Below are 21,727 nucleotides of genomic sequence, written 5' to 3'. Positions count from 1 at the left end.
GTTACCCCCTAAAATTTTATCTTATTTTTAAACAAGAAAATCTACTAGCTTGATTTCATCCTGTCTACAAATATATATAAATATATAGCAGGACTAAACTAAGGACCAATACTTAAGAGGATTCGTATCTCTTCCTTTTTTTTTTTTTACCAGGCAAGATACATAGGGTAATTTCCTTATTTCTCTCTACATCATCATACTCCATTCTCTGAAGTTCTGTATCTCAAAAAAAAATAACCTTTTAGCAAAGCCCATGCTAAGGTTCCCAGGGAATAAAAAAAGAACTTCAAATAAAACTCATTTTCATTAAGAAAAAAAACCCGCTTTGTTCTTTGCATTAACTAATACTGAAAGGAGGAGGTAAATGCTAATGTCCTCATCTCTGACCTTTTCTTATTCTGTCTTTGCTAGTGTCAGCTGTGACCCTTGCTGAAAACAGGAAAAAAAAACCCCAAAGTTTATCTTACAAAACATAAAATTCTACTAAATTCCCATAGTTACATGGATTAAAAGCTCCAGCAGCATTTAGGCCAAAGGACTGAGGTTACCTTAAAATAACTCTTTTGCCTTAGAGCAGTATATGGCAATGGCCAACCAGGGGAAGGCAAGGGCTTATCAGAAGACACAGAAGACCATTAACAACAACAAATTAAAACATCCTCACTTAGGCAGCAATCAGCACTAGCCTTCCTCTCAGCTCAGCACAGAAAGACTGGAGTAAATTTTTAAAACACCATTTGGTCCAAATACAAGACTTCAATAATATGATACTGTAGGGTGGAAAATAGGGTGGAAAATAAAAGTTTTTGGGATGAAAATGATAGCTCGTAGAGGAGAGTGATGGAAAAACAGCAGTATGAAATGCATAATGCTTCAAGGCAGACTCTTGGCAGACATGTATGATTTATTAACATGACTTAAGACAGATTTATCTCATATTTATTGCAATAAAGCAAATTATCTGAGCAATGTAAAAAGGAATTAAGTAGACTTTTGTCAGCAACCACTGTCTGTTTTACATCTTGTTCCTGCAATGGTCACAGAGTTGGCTGGGGGCACTATCTCATTTCAAGTGGACCAGCGGATTATTTTAGAACTTTACATGTGAAATGCCGAAGCAATCTGGAGATCATCGAACAAATATGACCAAAATGATTCTGGCCAAATTTTCTGTTTGTGAATTGTTTTTTTTTAAGTTGATGACACACGATGCTGCAAGTATTCTGATGAATTAATTTATGTCTTCTCTCAGTTATCTGAAGGAAATGAAGAGTAAACTAGTGTATGGACTTGTGTGTGTCTTACATGCTCAGTTACATATTGCTTATGTACATATTGCTTAATTGCAGTTGCAATTAAGAATGACCCCCATCTGTACAGCTCAGATCCAGATCTGGTCTGTAAATGAGTCATCATCCAGCAGATGTTTCAAACTAAAGGGCACATTTTTTTCTACAATAAGACAGATTCTGTATGTTAGCTTGTAGCATCTGACCACTAGCTGTGGCTGTGTGATGCTTAAGAGCAGCAGAATATAATTGATTAGGGCTTTGAAACACAAGGTAACAGTCATTTGTACTAAGAATGTGTATATATGTATGGCATATTATATGAACGGATCAAATGGCATCTTCAGGAGATAGATCTCCTATTTACCATTACAGAAAATTCTAGATGAAAAAAAAAGAGTTTGTGAAACAAGATAGAATCATAGAATCATAGAATGTTTAAGGTTGGAAGGGACCTCAGAGGTCAGCGAGTCCAACCCCCCTGCTCACGCAGGGTCACCTAGAGCATGTGGCACAGGGCAATGGTCAATATTTGTTGCATAGGCTGTATTGTGAGTAGCTGATGTGTATATGCACTCTTTTACTTACATTAAAAAAAAAAAAGTCCCCATGGCAATATTTGGTTTTTGGAATCCAGTAGCTAATGACATTTTGATTAGTGTGGCCACACAGAATGGGGAAATAAACTGTTAGAAAAAGTGAGGTGAAAGAGAGTGACATTAGAGGATGATTCTGGGAACACCTATGTCTTTGAGGAAAAACACATCTGCACATCCCCTTCTTACCTACATTAAGCAGACACTTTTGTAAGACCGGGTGGCTTCATTTGGACTGAATATTTGGCTGAAGTAACTCAAAAGGAAGGATCCCCCCACCAAAAAGAAATAAAGAAGAGAGAAAGGAATTTGGTCACTTTTGGAAAAGAAGAAGATCATGATGAAGATATACAGGTACAAGTTTTATTAGAAATGACAAAAATCTTGCAAAAACTATTTGCAAGGATAAGGAGATATTTCAAAGGATAAGAAAGCTATGTCATAACATGGAAGTCATTCTGGAATTGGGTTGAGCCCTCCTATTCTTGTGAGTTTGAAGCTAGAATTAAAAATATGTCCCTTTGAGCTTTAGCACAAAAAGCAGTTCTGTGGTTCCAAATGTTCCAGCATCTTCTCAAAAAATCACTGAAATTATACTGGGGGATCTTATTGGCCCATCCGGAAATTAATGGTCTGCTTATGAGGCCTACTGATAGACAACATCAGTCTCTAAAAAGCAGAAGTTTCTCGAGGTTGGGTACACAGATCTAAGCCTGTTCCAAGACACAGTTCAGGGTATGTAGGCGTTTTTGTGTTTTTAGGGCTTAATATGTTAGAGAGCTTAGCGAAAGTAGATGATATAGTATAGTATAGGGCATAGAGCTTAGGGCATGGYRCTCRGAAKATCTCGCGATGTCACGGGAGTTAGGAGCATAATTAATTTATGCAGTTTACTGATAACCCCATGCCATACAAGGCGAAAAGTAGAAATTAGTCTCCCGATTGGGCAGTAGGTGAGTTTCCGCATTCAGCTGGAGTATATAGGCAGACTGAACTGCGCAATAATCGCCATTTTGCCGCATCCCCCATAGTGATAACTGTGCTCCAGGGCCCTGSRGTGAGGACAACCCCAGGTCAGTCCAGCTAGCGAATGAGGCTTGCTGACCCCCTTCAGCAACAAGGGTACTTGAAGGTACTAAGGTAGACCTGAGGTAGTTCAGTCACTTGAGTCATTTTAGCTCTACTGATCAATTTAGCTATCTGTTTTCCTTCAGTCAGGTACTCCAAGTTACTGCACTCATCACTGAATCAAATGAAAGTATGTGGTTGAAGCTGTTTGAGAGTAACCTACAAAATAAGTTTATATCCCAGATGTTTTGAATGTTCTATATCCTTCTTAAAAAAAATCCTTTAATCCATAATAATTTAATTCATAATCCAAAACCAGTGTAGTTCTAGTTTTGGGGGTGTTTCTACCAAAAAATTAAAACCTAGATCAAATGTTTCACAGCTGTATATTAGTTTTTATAACATAAACTCAATGACATTGCCTTTACAGCAGTATTTCCAGCTAAAAAGTGGCTCACACCCTGCTGTGCATAGTCCTAAGTGGCTAAATTTATTAGTTAGAGTGTGAGAACTGTCTGCCATGAAACAGGAAGATTGTACGTGCAGACCTGAGCTCTGTAATCCTCTCAGCAGCTGTTCTGAGGCAAGTGACCCTACAGAAACATGACAGAAAATATCTTTGAGTCTGAGAAGACACTTAGCTAAACACAGGGGCATGAGAGAAAGAAGAACTTTATGACGCTGCTGGCCATTGCTTAAGCAATGGCCAGTGGGAAGAAGATTTCTTAAGAGCATGAGTTACAAAGGTAGCATCAGGAAAATCTGATCTTTGTCTGATCTTTTGTACAGTACTCATCGGTTCACATGATCATATAAAAATTATTAGGAAGACTATTTATCTGACCCTGAAAAACTATGTTCAGGCGGTGCGTGTGCTTCCTATCTACGGCTTGTTCTGTGGGTCATCAGCCAGGGATGAGCTTGGAAATAGGAACCAGTCCAAACAACAACACTTTACTATACTTGTTTCTCATCCAGCTTGAGGCCTAGACACAGACAGGGTGTTTACACTGAAAGAAGAAAGAGCAACAAGCGTGCACAAGTGATTCATTTCACTAAAAGGGAGGCTACCATAAGGCCTCTACACATACATTCTGTTCTCTAATGCATAGGAAATCCAATTCAACATAACCATAAGAGAAATCAAAAAGTACAGTCAGTAGAAATTTAAAACAGTAATAGTCAGATGGCATCTGCGGCAGCTATTTCATGGGTGACAATCCTAGATAAATGTCTGGCAATGTATGTGTAGTAAAAAATAGCTGGTGATATTATTTAGTTCTCCACGGACAAAATTTTTACATTGCTGTCAAGGTTAAAAAGGCAATTTAAATTATAATTTTCCTACTCTTTATTCCTTCTCTGACAATGATCTCTTCAGCTGATGTTACTTGCTTCCATAGAGGAGGGTGCCACTGCTGTTAAAATAGTGTCAGTAGATGGCACTGTTCCCACCAGCTGCAAAAATATGTGTCTGTGAATACTACCCGGGTTGTTAATTTGGGTTTATGCTGGGTTATACCACGTTATAACATGGGAGTAGTTTCAGAAAAAGATAGAGATGTATGAGCTACATGAATCTACACTTAAATCTACTGCTGCAAGATATAAATCACTTTAGACTAAGTATGGATAAAATGAGCTGTGTTATGATTAGGCCACAATTGCACATCATGGATTTCTCTGCAGCTGGGAAGGTGACCTGCAGCCAGGGATGCTCTGTGCTGGACAAAAAGGAGGCCCTATAGACACATTCCTGTATGAATGTGTCTATGCATGTAGGTATTCCTATGCTTCAGCTGGAAGAATGCATTGCTGGCTAAAATGGGATGTTTGTGCCAAGCCCAGGACCACTGCACTCTGCTAAGACTCTGACACTGACTCTGTAACAGTGTCATCTGTCAATGAGCAAGATGTCACATCCCCACAGGCAATTTATTACAGAGTGCAATTATTTTTTGGATTAAAATTCTAATAGATAGCCTGAGCATTTTGTAATATAACTCAAGCTTATAGCTGTTTTCCACACTGACATGATACTTTATTTTCTCTTTTCTTGCACATATTTATTTGAAGATTATTATTATGTCTCCTCTCAGTTTCTTCTTGTAATTGAAGAACTCCTTTTCCTCAGGCTTTCTTCACAGTTTCATTTTAATAAGGAAAACCATGAAGGAATATAATTCTTTCACTTTAGTAGTCAACAACAACTTCCTTTTGTTTTTGGGTCTCAGGTGGCCCCCCATAGTCTGCTTGGTAGAAGGGAGATACAAGAGGCTAGGAAAAAAAACACCTAGACAGAAGTGTGAAAAAGCGTTAGTTCAAAAAATGCCAAAATGCCAAACCATGACATCTCCTGACATTCTGTACGAAGACCTAAGGTTTTTAAGTCAAAAGATTGAAAGTCACTAACCATGGGAAAAAGATACCATATGCATACGAAGCCCTTTTAGTAGTAGGGAACTTAAGATCAGAAGATTTTAGGGAGGATCATAGCTAATTGATATTACAAAATAAAAACTAAAACCTACCAAGAAAGGTTCCAAATGTCTTTGTCAGTGTGAACTGGCAGAAAATTCCTATTGACTGCAAATGTGGCCCCGGCTCAGCCTTGCCTGTGTCAACAGGACACACTAACTCGGCATCTGGGAATGATGGGGTTGAAGGCTGAAGGTTTTGGGATCACCAGCACTACTAAAATCCATTTTTTTCCCCAGGATCAAGCTGCTGATATGACAGACTCACCCCTTCTCTAGATTCTCCATTTTACATGTACATGCATTTGTTTCTTGTCATTGAAGAGTTGTGACTGATTTTCTTTTTTGCTATGCCTAAGCTGAATATCACCTATCTAGAGAATAATTCAAAGTTTTTCCCTTCAGACATCTTCCAGAGGAATCATCAGAAGCTTATTTAAAAGTATCCTTCCTTTTGGCTATACAAAAAATGGAGGTATTCAGGCTTCCTGTTTTATTGCCTCATTTAAATGACTTAGGATGTAGATGTGATATGGAAAATAAAGTATACAAATAATTATTGCATATATATTTGCAGCATCAAGGATTTGATTCACAGAGTGATTTAGTTTATCTTACAGTGAGTTTAAATAAAGGTGAAATTAGTGTTGTTACAAGAATTAATAATTACTTTATAACCAAATATGTAAAGTCAACACCATTTGTCAAAAAATGCAATAGTGTTAATAATAATAATAATTTCAGTTCAGCTATCTGAAATTACTTTTAAATATACACATTTCAGTTCTGATTTCTTCTGTATTCAACAGATAGCCAAAGGGAAGACAATCCATCCCCCAGACACTGAATTAAACAACCGTGTATTTCAGTGCATTTCAGCAAAGTAGTTTGTTTCACATCATTTCTGCAGAATGGCTGAGCAATACGCCAAGCCAACTGCACGCTCTAAGTAATCATGCTTCTTTCCCTCCGCTTTTCAGAAGTGACTTACAGCAGTCTCAGACCCACGGGCACTTCCTTGACCTTTTTAAAAAATGAATGTTAACTCTTATTTATCTAATTCTCATGGACAGACACAGGACTTGCATAAAGCTTTGAGTAAGAAGAACAGGTGATTTGCTGCTCATCCTGAGGCCCATTTTTCTTTTCATTTATAGTGGTTGGATTCAAGTGCAACTCTAACAATTTCACTGGAGCTTTCATGGTTTATAGTAGAGAAAGGTAAGAACTGGATATACAAATGTTTCTATTGCTGTAGAGGCGTCCAGAAACGGTAACTTCCAGTTTACCTATTTCAGTATTACATTATCACAGATTTCCACATGCTTCCATGGACAGTGTCTTATGTGTATCCATAGTATTTTTGGTTATGTACGTTGCCCCCCTTGTATTTCAATCTGCCTGCAATGATCGCAGTTTTTTGTCTCCCATAAACAGAACTCGCTTCAGATACCCAAAATCCTGTCCTGTCCTGTTAGGTCAATGATGGTTTTATCACTATTTTCCAAGGAGTTAGGCTTCCCTCAATACATCAGAAGGTTCTTCTCTTGCAGGCCCTGTGAGAGCTTCAGGGAATGACTATCGTATATTTTGCCTATCTTTGAGAATGATGTTCCAATTAGTGTGAATGGTAGAAAAAGCAGAGTAGATCTCCTGGCTGGCAGTTCAGAGGGCATCAGTTTGAAATCAGACCCCAGCTGTCATTAGGAGTTAGGTTTCATCTCAGCCACAGCTGATATGCATCAATAACTGTTACTAATAACATACTGCATACCAAAATACTGCCCTACACATGCAGTGGATTGATATGTGTTAATTCCAAAGCATGGTCCTTGTTAGCACATGATTACTGTTTTTTTTTTTAATGGTAATTACAGTAATACCTCAACATCAACCTGTCTAATATCTCAGAGTTTGTTCATCTCCCCACTCTTACATACAAACGTGAATGAACCGACTTTCTTGAGAGAAACTACGTGATACTTTACAGCAACTGAACTGTGGCCAGAAAGGAAATTCACAAGTTTTATTATCCCCAATGGAATCATACGGCATGGAACATGTTTTTAATAGAGATCTATTCCCACTAATTTTGCTAATATATCAGTATTTCCTTGAAATGAGCACATTTGGCCCTATTTGTTCATAGATGGTTGGACATGACAGGACATGGGACAGGCAGGCTGTACAGTCACAAGGTGACCAGGGTGTTTGATGTGGGAATGTGCAGGCCACTAATTAGTGATGACAGAGAGAGATGAAACTCTTTCCTCTGCATGGGGAAATGTGTGCCTGGAAGTCACCTCATGATTGTTTGAACTTTCCAAAGAAATGGGAAGCTTTATGTTGATAACAAAATAAAACCCTTACTTTGTTCTGTTACTAAGAACAGCAAATGTTCCTATCTCATCAAGAAAAGGCACCAATAGTTCCTTCAGGAGCAAGAGGCCAATATCATATGGAGGAAACAAGCCAGAAGGTACCTAAATGAGGTACATTTCCTACTGGTGTGAAGGAAAAAGTGAATGCAAAAAGTTTTCCATTAAGTACATGCTTGTAAATAAAATCTTACTAGAGGAACCTCATCTAGAAAAATCGACGATGTTTTCCACATCTTCTAATGCAGTTTCTCTTATCAGTAGATGAAAGTGGAAACCAGACTCAGCTCTTCATTTAGGGTACCCCTGGACTTTGAGACACTGAAGTTCATTTTGTAGATGATCTCTTTTTTAAAAAATATTTCTTATTACTACTGATAAACCTTCCTGTTTCCATAATGTGATAAACCAAAACACAGCTCAATGTTTTTAATACATTCCCACTTAGCAGGCAGGTATATTGAACAGTGTAACAATTATCTAAGTAATTTAGAAAGAGATTTACTCGAGTATATATTTTTCTAATTCTTCACTTGATAAAGCTTTGTACATTCTCTTTGCAACATTAATAATTTTATCACAATACCTTCCAAAATGAACATTCATGCTTCAAAATGTATGGAAAAGACAATGCAGTAATAAAATATGATTTAGGAATTAATGCATACATATTATATGACAGTACATACACCAGACACTATGTAATTCCTGTTTATGGCTTCTTTAAAGAAATTTCTCAAAGATCTACATAAAATCATGCAATTTAAAAGTTAGTCCATAAAACTGATCCCATATGTACTTGTATCTTTCTTTGAAAAAAAAAAAGGAAAAAAAGCAAAAGATAAGATTTGGGGGTTTTTTTTTGTTTGCAAAATAGGTGTTGTGCCTTGTAAATGCTGCCTTTGCTAAAAAGTTAGGCTAGAATTTGACACATTCCTTTCTCTTATACACAGTCCTAAAAGCTCTGACAGGTAGCGTCTAGTAAAATCGCTCGTGTCAGGTAAAGAAGTCACTTGTCTTTCAGCCCTCCTGGAGGTCCTCCTTGAAGCCTGCCACACACCTAAATACACCCTGAAAACTGCACTGAACTGGGTGTGAAACATTCCTATCATGGAGTAAGCATGTCAATGTTCAGGACTGAGCTTACATGTTCCACCAGCCCCTATTTTCCATTTTCTGAGGAGTATTAAAAACCACACTCCTGTACAGCCTTGTATTGGTATATATTGGTAGTGTAATACTTTATTGTAGCCATTCCACCTTCCATGACTTTGCTCATAGAACTTAAGGTAGGATGTTTTTATGTTTTCACATGCCTTCAGCAAATGGAAAATGGACATTATGACTGCAGGAAAATTCCCTCTCACGTGTGATTACTCTGCCCTCTGCCGGGACTCACTGCACAAAAAAAATGACACAAGCCAGACCCACCAACACTGAGGATTTATCCTGAAGGAGCTAAAGGAAAACAGCATGTGGTTTATGCAGTTTTCCAGACATGGCGCCAAAGTGCATGCCCAGCAACCTGCCCCAAAAGGGCTGTGTGCTGCTGAGCAGCACCAAAAGCCACCTTGGAGATGTTGAAGTAGATGTTAAGGTAGGAGATGCCGCTACACCTGTGTGAAGGCACATGCACAAGCAGCAGCACCTTGAAAAACGTTAGGGCCAACGTGCGGTAGCCCTATGTGTCCTGCCCACTTCCCCCACCACAACCGCACCGAGATGCCCAGAAGAGCCAACACCGCCAGCCTCGCCCAACGGCCGCGCCCTCTCCCAACGGCCATTCCCGACGACTCCACCGCCCCCCTCTGCGCATGCGCAGTGACACCCTCCCCCCCCACACCCACCCACAGCGGACTACACTTCCCAGCATGCCCGGCGCGCAGGGCGGCCGGCAGCGCCGCTCCCCAGGGCGTGGGTAGCGGCGAGGAGCCGGTGGTGGCAACATGGAGGCCGAGGTCGGCGGCTCCCGCGCGCTGCCGGCGGCCGACTCGCGGTCCGGGGGCCACCTGGCCGCCCTGGTGCTGGCGCGAGGCGGCAGCAAGGGGATCCCACTGAAGAACATCAAGCTGCTGGCCGGGGTGCCGCTCCTCGGCTGGGTGCTGCGCGCCGCCATCGACGCCGGCGTCTTCCACAGGTGCGCATGCGCAGAGCCCCCTGCTCCCCCCCCCTCCGCCCGCCCGTGTGCGCATGGGCATTACGGCGGGACGGGGGTGGGGGCGCCCCCACGGGGGGCAGGGGTGGCCTGGAGGCCGGGGAGGCGGCTGAGGCTTGGGGGGGGGTATATTTGTGTGTGTGTGTATATATATGTATATACATATATATATATGCGCAAATATATGTATATACATATATATGCACATATATATGTATGTACATATGTGTGTATATATGTATATATACACTTATATGTATGTATATGTACATATATGTGTGTGTATATATGCACACATATATATTTTATATATATATATATATATATACACACGTGTACTTGTGTGCCTGTGTGCATGTAAAACCACTCGGGAGGCGCCCTCTGTTTTTATAGAGGGAGTGGTGCCCGCCTCGGAGTCCAAACCCGCCCGTCAGGGTGCACATTGCCCGGCCAGACTCTTGTTGGTCAAACGGGTGGGTATGTTTGACGCCGAAGCACGAGGAAATGCCCCGGGCCCTGGCGCCCGTTCGCGTGCGGGTGACGTGACGTGGCTGTCCTGCCTCCGAGACCCGCGGCAGCAGGAACGCGAGTGTTCATCTTTACCCGAGAGCCGGGTTTGGCCATTGCCTTTGTGAATGTTTATTGTACCAAAATAAAAATGATCTTGCTTTGCTATTGTGAGAACTGTGTTTTTGCCTTTTCTTCTTCTTTTTTTTTTTTTTATTTCTTCCCATCAGAGCATCTGTGGTTATCTCTTAACAGGCTCTTCCTCAGGCTTTGGATTTCCTTATCCTAACAAGGTTTCATTATCCTCAAAGAAAAAGCTAGTTCTGTCTAGTTCTGTAACTGAATAGCAGTTTTGTCTGTTGTCAGGGTTGTTTCTGAACTCTTCAAGTGCCTCCTTTTTGAATGCATCCTTTCACCCATTGTGCCTTGCAGATTGTAGCATGCTGGGGTTGAGTATTTACAGTAGCATTTCTGACTCTGGTGTTACTCAAGCTACTTATATGCATGGTAGATCAAGTGCCATGGGTAGATCAGATTAAATTGAAGTGCAGCTCAAGCTTGATATTTGATGATCTAGCCAATATGTTCTTCATTTCTAAAAGTGGTTTATCCTTGTATCAACAGGAACATTTTAATAACTAGTTCCCAGATTTAATCCATGGATAAAACAGAGCATTGTTCCGTTCAGCAGACTATGACAAGCAAATTAGTAATGTTGGATTAGCAACCTCCTGCTTCTCTAACCATGATGTCTTATTTTAATAGGATTCAAGGCAAACTAAATTGTTGTTCTTTATATGCTTATTCATCTCTGTCCCTTTCTGCCAACAGTGTATGGGTCTCTACAGACCACGATGAAATTGAGAAGGTTGCAAAGCAGTTTGGTGCTCAAGTTCATCGCCGAAGTCCTGAAGTGTCTCAAGACTCTTCTACTTCTCTAGAGACTATCAGAGAGTTTCTTAATCATCATCATGGTACATGAGCATTATTCGTTGGGTTTCAGAGGGAAATGTGCTGAGTTTTTATATTTTATTAAAGACCTAGAAGGATGATGTATTTATTTTATTTTATTTGGAAAAAAGGGAAAGTAAAGCCTATATTAAATAGAAGCTAGTAATGTTCTCTTTTTTACATGGCATTTGCTTATGCCACACTTTGAAACTGCTTATTAAAAAAAATCACTGTTTCATAAATGTTTGTTTTTCTTTAGAGATTGATATTGTAGGAAATATTCAAGCAACATCTCCCTGTTTACACCCCAGTGATCTTATAAAAGTGGCAGATCTGATCCAGAAAGAGGGCTTTGATTCCGTCTTTTCTGTTGTAAGAAGGCATCAATTTAGATGGAGCGAGGTGAAAAAAGGAGGTAATATTTGTTTTTTTCTCCTTACAATTATACTCAATAACAATTCTATTCAAAGGCTTTATGTTCACATCCATGGTGTGGTACAGTAGGAGGTGGTATCAGAGGCACAGGCCTAAGTCCTAGTAATGAGATCACTTGGAAATATCTTTAAGTAGTGCTGGTTTTATATGATCATTGTTTATATATCAAGTTTATGTATGGTCATTGCTCATTGTTTTGTAGAAGTGATGAGCTGCTGAAAGTGCAAGTGTTATTAACATGTCTAGGCTCATAACAAAAATTTCCTAACCTGTATGTGTTAATTCCTGCTTGGCAGGTATGCAGGTGTATACTGACATGACCCTGAGGTCTTGTCTTAATTAGGAAAATATTTTGTTCTTACTTTGCTCTGGCTAGTGAAAGGCTGATGTCAAGTCTAAGTGAAGGTGGGAGGGCAACCTCATAGCCTGAAGGCTTAGGGTTTATTGCAGCTGTTAATTAGTCTGTGGGCTTATGTCAGCTTGCAAACTGCCTTTGAGTCATGAATTCTGAGCTCATGTTAATTGGCTCATATGAAGAAATGTGACTATTTCTCATTGAGAAAGTTGCTTGCTTCCCAGCTACGTTTCCCAAGATGAAAAAAAACTGAACTCTTTACAAGTAAATTAAGATTGTGCCTAATTGTAGTTGCAGAACTACCTTTCATACTTGTACAAAGATCTCCTCCCCACACTATGTTGTTTTTATTTCTGTGTCTAAAAAAGAAATGTTTGCTTCTATCTTTCAGTAACTTCCACCTCATTCTTTGGTAGTACTTGGGTATTAAGAATTATTCTGTAGTTTTTAAAATATAAAATGCTTCAATTGCCTCTTTTTTACCTGTTTATTTTGAACTGTGTTATAGAAGAGCATGTGCAGTATAACTGAAGCATGGTACTAGAGATGGAATAAAAGGTTTTTGATTAGAATGAATAGACAATTTGAACATCCTCATTGTTTCTGAAAAGGGGAGAAATAATGTGATGCAATTTGTATGTAACCTGTAAGAGGAACATCAAAATCATGGCTGAAAGTTAGGATTCTGTGGATTGCGTTTTAGGCATCCAGGACTAAGTTCACTTAACATCTTGAGATGCTAGAATGGACATCTGTGAAAGAATAAATCTCATTTGGAGGTACCATGTGGCTTCATGAAGAAGTTGGGTGGCATCAAGTCTCCATAGGTATTTGACATCCTGTATTGGCTTCTGTGAATTCCTTGTACGCTCAAAGTATTAGAAAGAAAGAAAGCTTCAAGGCCTACCTGAAACAGAAAATCATTCTTTAGTAGCATGTGACATCTGAGGTCTTTTAATGTGGTGGAAGAGGAAGAATCATTCTTTTACCAGGAGTATATATGAGAAGAGTTGGGGGAGGGAAAAAAAAGTCATACCAACACTCACAGCTTAAGAGGAAAAGAAAATTGTCATTCAGGAATGTGGTGTTTCAGTTAACAGCAATGACAAGAGTGGAGTGTCAGACTCTTTTCAGGCGACTTTAAAATACTGAATACCTTACAAGTGTTTTTTATCCTTTTATGTGTATTTTTATTGATCCTTGCCCTTAACAGATTAATATATTGCACGCTAAAAGAGAACTGTGTCTCTTTGCAATAGGCTGTTTACTTCCTGGAACACAAAGCTGTAATGTAGTTACTAAATTTAAAATGTGTATATTAGAAAACCTCTGGATAATTGGAGTATTTGAGAATTCAAATACTCAAATTCTCATTGTATCATGAGATGTGGTGCATTTTGAGAGACCTAAGCATAGGTGTCTCTGGTCCCTGGCTCAGTTTCTACTGTATTCACTACTGCTATTACTTTTTCAAAGACTTTGTTTTCTTTTTTGTGGACACTGATTAAGCCAGTTGAGAATGGCTAATATGGCTCCCTTTAGGTAGAAAGTGACAACATGTTTCCATAGGCAAAACTTCTTCTCATAATGTCTTTATACCTACTAGATTTTTGGCTGATTCCCTCAGATTTCAGATTTGATTTAGGGCATCTTTGTTTTTAGGTGTAGGTAGCTGATTTTGTGTGTGGTTACTCTCACTTTAACCCTTCCTGTAGCGTACTAGAAGATAGACAGAACATGGAAAGTCTGATATTTCCTTCTTCACACAGGCAAGAACACTCTAGAAGAAAGTTTATTAACCAACTATGGAACTGAGGACCTCTCAATAATTTTTCTTTTCAAACATTGTTTCTGCTAGAAACGTAGGGCAGTCTTCCCGTTTGTTATTATCAGTTGCAACAAAGAACACAGAGTTCAGTGATTATTTATAAAGCTAAGCTATGAGAAACAGCAATGAAAGAAGTGAACATCTGAATTTATTCCCTTAATTCTTTAAATAGCTTTCAATTGAAAATAAAAAGTTAGGAAGAGTCTCCGAACAAGGATTTCTGGAAAACTTAGTTTGTCGTTTCTCTTTGCTCACAGAAAACAAAATGACAGAGCCTCAAAACCTGAACCCAGCAAAACGGTACCGGAGACAAGATTGGCCTGGAGAGCTGTATGAAAATGGCTCATTTTACTTTGCTAAGAGGCATTTGATTGAGAAAGGTTACTTGCAGGTTAGTGTTTCTGTCCTTCATGGCTTACTAGAATAATGCTTCTTCTACTTCTGACACAGAGGGATCTGAATTCAGTAACATCTCTCTTCTTCTGACAGTCAGTGCCAGTAACAGCACCTTGACCTCAGGGTGGTTAACTTAGGTGTGATACCTACAGTGCCACTGTAAGTAGGACAGTTCTGGTAACAGCTTCCTCCACAGCAAATGTATTCATGCAAATAATATTTGTATATCTGGATATAAGCCAAAAAGAATACTGTATTGAGATTTGCATCAGTTGGCTTATTCATGGTCTTAAACCTTTGGTCTTGTATCAGTTCTGTATTGTAATTTTGAAAGGGCCCTTTCCCCCTTCTTGATGTAGTGCATTCCCGGTGAGGTAGTACAGAACAAGTGAATTTACTTCAGCTTTCATTTGTCTGCTCACATAGCCCCCTAATTCTTCTCATGTAAGACAGGTTTTCCATCTTACAGATTATTTCCAGTATTTGTCACCAGAACTACACAAAAGTCTAACACAGGTATTTCCATATTTCTGCTGGAAGTACTTTATGAGGTATGGCAGGAATGTAAGGCTCTTGTTTCTGTCTTTTGCAAATAACTCACTAGTTGCTAACTTAGGTCTCTGTAGTTCAAGTAGATCCATGTAGTGCCTGCAGGTGCTGTGTGGACTTAAAGCATTGAGCTTCATTGCTTTGTATATTTTATGAAGGTTGAGGTGCTAAATTTTGGATGATCAATGTCTTTTGCTTTTCTCTCTCTTATTTTATTGATTCTGTTTTGCTCTCTTGCTTTTGAATTAAATTACCATTTGGTAGATATTTTTCCAGTTGAGATGAAGTCTTTGTGTAGGTAACAAAGCAAAAAAGAAAAAAGCATGCTTGTACTGCATCGGTGACAAATGTTACTATTTTACTATATTATTAGATTAAAAACCTAGTAAATCACTATGATCTATTGACTAGAGGGCATGACATCCTTCTGGCACACTTTCTGTAGTTGTAAACTGAGAATGTAGATTTACTTAAAATGCTGGATTCTGTGTAATTAGCAAAATGTCATTTTGGGTGGTTCAGTTGTATTTAAGCCACTATGACTGCTGCATAAATGGACATCTAGGTTTTATTGCTTGCTCCTTGGTACAGTTTTATGGTTCTATTAACCCAAATAGAAAACGTTAATATGTTATTTTCCATTTAGGGTGGTAAAATGGCCTACTATGAAATGCGTGCAGAGCACAGCGTCGATATTGATATAGACATCGACTGGCCGATTGCAGAGCAAAGAGTGCTGAGGTAAAAACACTTCCTCATCCCTTATGGCTTTTTGTGTCGCTCCTTGTTTCAAGTTATCATCCTATGACTTCATAATGTTTGTTTAGTTTTGAGCTTATAACTTAAAGTACAAGATGCATCGTTTTTTCCTTTGTCTGCGGAAATCAGATGAATTACCTTTGCAGTTTCATTTTTAAAGTTTCAGCCTAGGGCAAAGGGAGATTGTAAATCCCACTATACCCCAGAGATATGTTAGTATCACCTCTAGCCTTTTTCTTCTGTCCTGTCTTGGGCTTCCATGGCCAGCACCATGCTTACTGATACATGTGACTGGTGATGTAGAACCTAACATTTTATGCCAAGGAAATACGTTTTCCTGTTTTTTAAAGAGAAAGCCTAACCAAGTTATCTTGGATTTTTTTTTTCTTTGATGGAGGAGAATATACTTCATGAGTGAAGATAAGAAGAGACTTTTCTAAAAAAGATTTTTCTTAAAACAATTTCAAAGGTGTTACAACTGTGATCTTCACACAAAAGAATTTGTTTATTTTTTTGACTATGCAAAAGCTTCCGTCATGAAAAGATAACTTCTTTGTCTAGATTTGGATATTTTGGTAAAGAGCCATTAAAAGAGGTGAAGCTCCTGGTTTGCAGCATTGATGGATGCCTGACAAACGGTCGTATTTATGTGACAGAAGATCAGAAGGAAATGGTCTCTTATGATTACAGAGATATTGTTGGGATTGAGCTCTTAAAAAAAAGAGGAATACAGGTAAGCATTGTTCTGAAATGTTCGAGCTTTATTTCTGATGTAAACTGAACATTAAAAGTTTCTAAAATCTACAGCAGTTCCTACAGAAGTTCCTTCAGAATGCTTTAGAGCAAGGTGTATGATATGTTGGCACAGGGTTGGGACAAGTGTTCTCAGATTCTTTCAAGGAAAACTACACTTTTTGATAAAGTTCTTGCTCTCAATCAGTATAGTCATGGCATTTCTTTTTTTCTCTTTCTCTCTTGGAAAAATTGAGAGAAGAAATTTGTATAGTGTTTTGCTAGCCTTAATCCTATTGAGTGGTGTTTTAGATACATGTTAATTATAACATTGTTTATTGTGACATCTGCATGCTACACAAACTATTAACATGTTTTTGCAGTAGCTCTGCGAAGGAGGGATACTTCGTTATGTCTTAGTTAGGGAAGAGGAAGGGGTACACAGGGAAATTCATTAGTTAATCTGAGGTTACTTTGCCATGATGATGGCAAAGTGGGAAAATCAAACACCAATTGCTTTTGTCCATGTAATTGCATTAACTACAATTTATACTCACTGAAACATCAAGAATTCAAGGCAAACTGGAATAACACAGATTTTTAATATTTTTTAATAACACAGATTATAATATGACTGCTTTTCTGAATTATTGGTACTGAATTCTGCTAAACTGAGGATCTAGTAACTTTTAGGTTAAATTAGCCACCCTGCTGTTTTCTATATGTGCTGCTGCCTTTGACATAGCCATAAGAATTTTTTTAAGAATAAGAACTGACTAATAGAGGTCCAGGGTGTCTTCAGCAAGCTTTATTTAAATCATACTGCAGGTGGAGATAGGTATGGACAAGGTAAACTAAGCCAAGCCCCAAGGAGACTGTTTAGAGACATTTTGCAGTCTCAGTAGTAGGAGTTCTTAAAACAGGTTAGGCAAGACATTCTTGAAATAGAGGAGGAGCTGATGCTGCCTTGAGGCAATGGAAAGGAGTAGATGGGTTTTCAAAACCTCCAGCTCTGTTTTCTACGAGGCAAAGGAGAGGAACCTTGCAATCATTTTGTTGCTTGTGAGCACCCATTTTCATTCCTACTTTGTCTTGCAGTCTCTCATTAGAAACTCCATGGGCTTTGGGCTGCACTTGCTGTATTTCTAGCACATGTGGCTGACATGCCCGTGCTTTGTGCACATGTCCCGTTATTTAAAATCAGATACGTCAAATATTAATTATCACTTAGTAGCAGTTAGGGAAGATAAATTTGTCTGTAAACTGGGTATAAAACCTGAGAGAGGAGGAGGATGGATCTGAGATTAATGATCCTGCTGCAGTCACCTTTATTTCCTATCTAGTGTGGTGTTCTTAAATTTCAAAATCAGAATGAAATTCCTGAGGTGAATGTGCCACATCAGTTTGCTTCATGTTCTGTTGAGGCTTAGAAGTCCTATTGTAAAAAAATGATAGTGATATCCAATATTTAATTTGGTGGGTTTCAGTAAAAAAGAAAATAGAATTTCCTTTTTTGTAAACTTCAAGGAAACCTACAGATTGGTAATGCACTGTCTTAACAAGTTGTAATTAAAGACTGTGATGTGCTTTTTTTAGCTTTTTTTTTTGAGTCATAGAATCACTTTTGCTATGAGTTTTGAAAGAAGAAACCAGTCATGCAACATTTCACATATCAAGCAGAGCTTCTATGAGCAAAATTTCTCCTTTTCCTTCATAAATCAATTTATGTCATGTTTCTTTGTGTGTAGAATTTACTTTAACTTGTCTTAATTTAATAGGTTCGACTTATCTCTGAAAGAGACTGTTCCAAAACACTGTCTGCCATGCAGCTGGGATGTGTAGCAAAAGTTAATGCAACAAATAAATTACAAGTCCTAGAGGACTGGCGAAAAGATATTGCTTTGAGCTGGAAAGAAGTGGCTTACTTAGGTCAGTTTCTTTTCTTTTTGTACTAAAATTTCATGCAGAAATAGTGAACCTCCTGACATTGTTCATCTTCAAAGTACTTTGCCCTGTGTTAAAAAACTAGACCTAATGGAATTTAAGTGCATATTGTAGCATAAGATCACCAAAAGTAAATACACATTTTAAGTTCTGTTGAGATGCAAGCTAAATATTAAATACATTAATGAACGAAGGCCTAATTTAATAAGTTAAGTCTTAGCTGTTTTTACAACAAGATTTAGAAAGTCATAATAAGCCTTTGATATTGTTGCACACACATACAAGCTGAAGTTTACAAGTTTGAAATTATTTCAATTCGTTCCAAGTGAATATTACATAAATGATGTTATGAAATGGAAACTAAAGGACAGAATTAAAGCTATGTAGCCCCATACAAAACTACACTTCCATGGCAGCTTGAGTAGGTAGTTTTGCAAATGCTTACTCAGTTGCTTAAACAGTTTTACCAGTATTCTAAGTGCTATTCTTTTGCTTATTGTTTGTGCAACGTGTGATTAGTATTGCCATGTAACATAGAGGCTTTCCTGAGAACTGACTCACACTTACAAAGTGCTGTTGAGCTTCTCAGAGGAAAGTTGCTGCAAATGCAATTTTTAAAACTAGATTAATGCGTGTAAGAAAAAGCGGATTTTGCAAAGTTTATCCTCTATATGATATTTATATGTGTATCATCTTTCTCAACAGGTAATGAAGAGTCTGATGTCGAGTGCCTAAAAAGTGCGGGCTTGAGCGGCGTCCCTGCTAATGCCTGCACTGTTGCTCAGAAGGCTGCGGGTTACATTTGCAAAAGCAACGGTGGCTGTGGAGCCATCCGCGAGTTTGCAGAGCACATATTCCTGTTGCTGGAGAAAGTGAACTCTGCGAGAAAGCAGATGGAAGAAGTCACTGCAGTAGGAGAAGGAACTGGGGAAAGTGATAACAGCAGGATAGCAAATAAGGAGCAAATGAAAAAGAGATAACACAGTCATTCTCTTGCTTTTCTCCTTCCCCTCTGAATATGTCTGTATGCCAAAGGAAAGATTTCCTTTCAAATTTAGCAAGTAGAGTTGAAAGTTGACTATTTCCCTCCAGTTTAAGGTTTCACTTTGATTAAATGCTGAGAGCATTTATATTCCTGATCATTTTAAGAGCCATGTAAGTGCAGTGGAAGGAGTGCTACAAAAGGTAGCGTCCATAATTATTACAGCTGTTCTGCAGGAATTATTTCATATCAAATATTTTCAGAAATGATTGCTTTTTATGATTTGAGGATTTATGTTGCAGATTTTTGACAGTTTTGTTCTGTCAGGTGTGATCCCTTTACATATATTTCCTCTATCAAATGTCAACATGACATTGCAACCATGGCTTGCTTTTTATGTGATGCATCTCTAATAAGCATGAGTCTTAAGATATGCTAGAAAAGTCAGGTATGAAATACCAATCAAATCTTTTCCTATATTTTGAGAAGAGAATTCAAATACTATAAAGCCAGTTAATATTAGCTAAAAAAAACATTTAAGCATATGCTCAGTTTTAAGCTCCTAAATAATTAAATGATGCTTGGAATTTTGCCTCTTAATTTTGAATATCTTTAAGCACTTGAATGAAACTCAGTGTAAATTAACATATCCAAATGCTTTGCTGAATTTGAAACTAAATCTCCCATTAACTTTGAGATCTACCTATTGCAGAAACTGTTTCTTTCTATGAAGCCTTCATTATGATAATTAGCAACAGAAAAGATCTTTATTGTGTGAAAAAGTAATTGGTGTTAAAACCAAAATCATAGGTGAGATTTGTGGGGCTATATAAAGCATACATTCAGACTATTTTTAGCATGTTAATTTAAAACTGGTGTGTATGTATGTGTATTTATGTCTTTTTTTTTTATCTTGTTTTGGTGTAATTAACTCAATGATCTATAAATATTTGTATAATCAATACTAAAACCAAGGATCTGATTTCAATCCTAGTGTTTATCAATCTGGGCCTTGGGTTATGATGAAAAATAAATAAGTTGCACACAGTTGCTACTCAGATGAGTAATAATGGTTTATCATTTTATTTTATATTTCTCTGTTAAACATACACTCCCAGTACCGTATCTTCTGATATACTGCTCTCTATTAATTAACTTTATGTTTACTTTCCATTGCTATGCAAAGTTTATAAGTGAAATTCTTTTATTGCCTATCAGCTTCCCTTAACAGGTAAGGAGTTTGCTGCAGTAATTGACTGCAGGTTTTCTTTAAATATTTCCTTTTCATGAGGTTTTAGGGTTCTGCATTGGATAAGACTGTGGACTTTGTTAATGGGAGAAAGATTTTGAACAACACCGTGAACTTAAGCATCTTTATCACATAAGTCTGTACGAGAATATGATTTATCTACCTGTGCTAGAGTTCATATTGCATCAACAAATCACTGTTAATACGTCATTTAAAATGGGCCACGTTTTTATTTTATTTCATCATGGCCAATTACATTTTTGAGTTGATTTTGAAAAGCAATTTCTTTTGAATAGATAACCTTAAACAAGGCCACTGTGCTGAACTTGATACCCATTCCTTCTCTACTATGAGAAGGAAAAGATATAAGTACCAGTATTATAGGAGAAATGTGAGTTGGCAGTACTGTTTATTTGGAGAGTTCTCTCTGAACTGTGAATTCTTTTAATGTTTTGGTAACTTTTCAGTACACACTGTGCATACAGTATGTCCCTGCCCAAAATATCTATTTGTCTCAAAAAGTAAATGTAGAAACACTTTTCAATGAGTGTTTGTGTTAGGCAGAAAAAAATGGTAGTTGGTCCATAAGTATTTTCATGATGACCAATTCTTGTTTAGAAAAATTCCGTATAAAGATCTTAGACTGGATGTACAAGATGTGGAAACATGAAATGAAGAATGAAAGACAACTAGAGATAACTTACAGAACAAACCCTGTTTGACTGCTCTAATTTAGGTTCTGATCTGGCAAATACTTAACAAGCTCATATTCCCAATATCCACATGGGATATGGGAAGCGCAGGGTCCATTGCCTGAAGGATTCAGGTTTGCATTGCCCACATTGCAAGGGACAGCCTAACCAGATCAGAGTGGAATGGGACATGTCTCAAGCCCTTCTTCTGACTTTCCAGAAGATAATCCATCCTGTGGAGGAATTAGGTGTCATGAAGGGGCAGAGACAATGAGTATGACTATAATAATCTCCATAATGGGAAGATTTCGAGACTTGCGCTGCCCTGACATATATGATACTTTTTGCTAATGACAGTTCCAGTACATATCCTGCACCATGCTTA

General features: G+C 38.2%; 1 protein-coding gene across 1 annotated transcript; it reads left to right on the top strand.

Moving 5' to 3' along the window:
• Nucleotides 1-9,754: 9,754 nt before the first annotated feature.
• On the top strand, nt 9,755-20,448 carry CMAS (cytidine monophosphate N-acetylneuraminic acid synthetase). The gene is made up of 8 exons (XM_026035807.1): nt 9,755-9,945; nt 11,302-11,444; nt 11,681-11,836; nt 14,297-14,430; nt 15,631-15,725; nt 16,305-16,476; nt 18,254-18,404; nt 19,125-20,448. Exons 1-8 carry the CDS (start codon nt 9,755-9,757, stop codon nt 19,397-19,399), a joined length of 1,317 nt encoding a protein of 438 aa, XP_025891592.1. The 3' UTR covers nt 19,400-20,448.
• The last annotated feature ends 1,279 nt before the right edge of the window (nt 20,449-21,727 follow it).

The sequence above is a fragment of the Nothoprocta perdicaria genome, unplaced genomic scaffold (assembly GCF_003342845.1).
Source record: "Nothoprocta perdicaria isolate Ctin4 unplaced genomic scaffold, notPer1 scaffold_167, whole genome shotgun sequence".
Taxonomy (NCBI): Eukaryota; Metazoa; Chordata; class Aves; order Tinamiformes; family Tinamidae; genus Nothoprocta; species Nothoprocta perdicaria.
The sequence above is the reverse complement of the archived record's forward strand: the minus strand, read 5'-3'. Positions and strand labels throughout refer to the sequence as shown.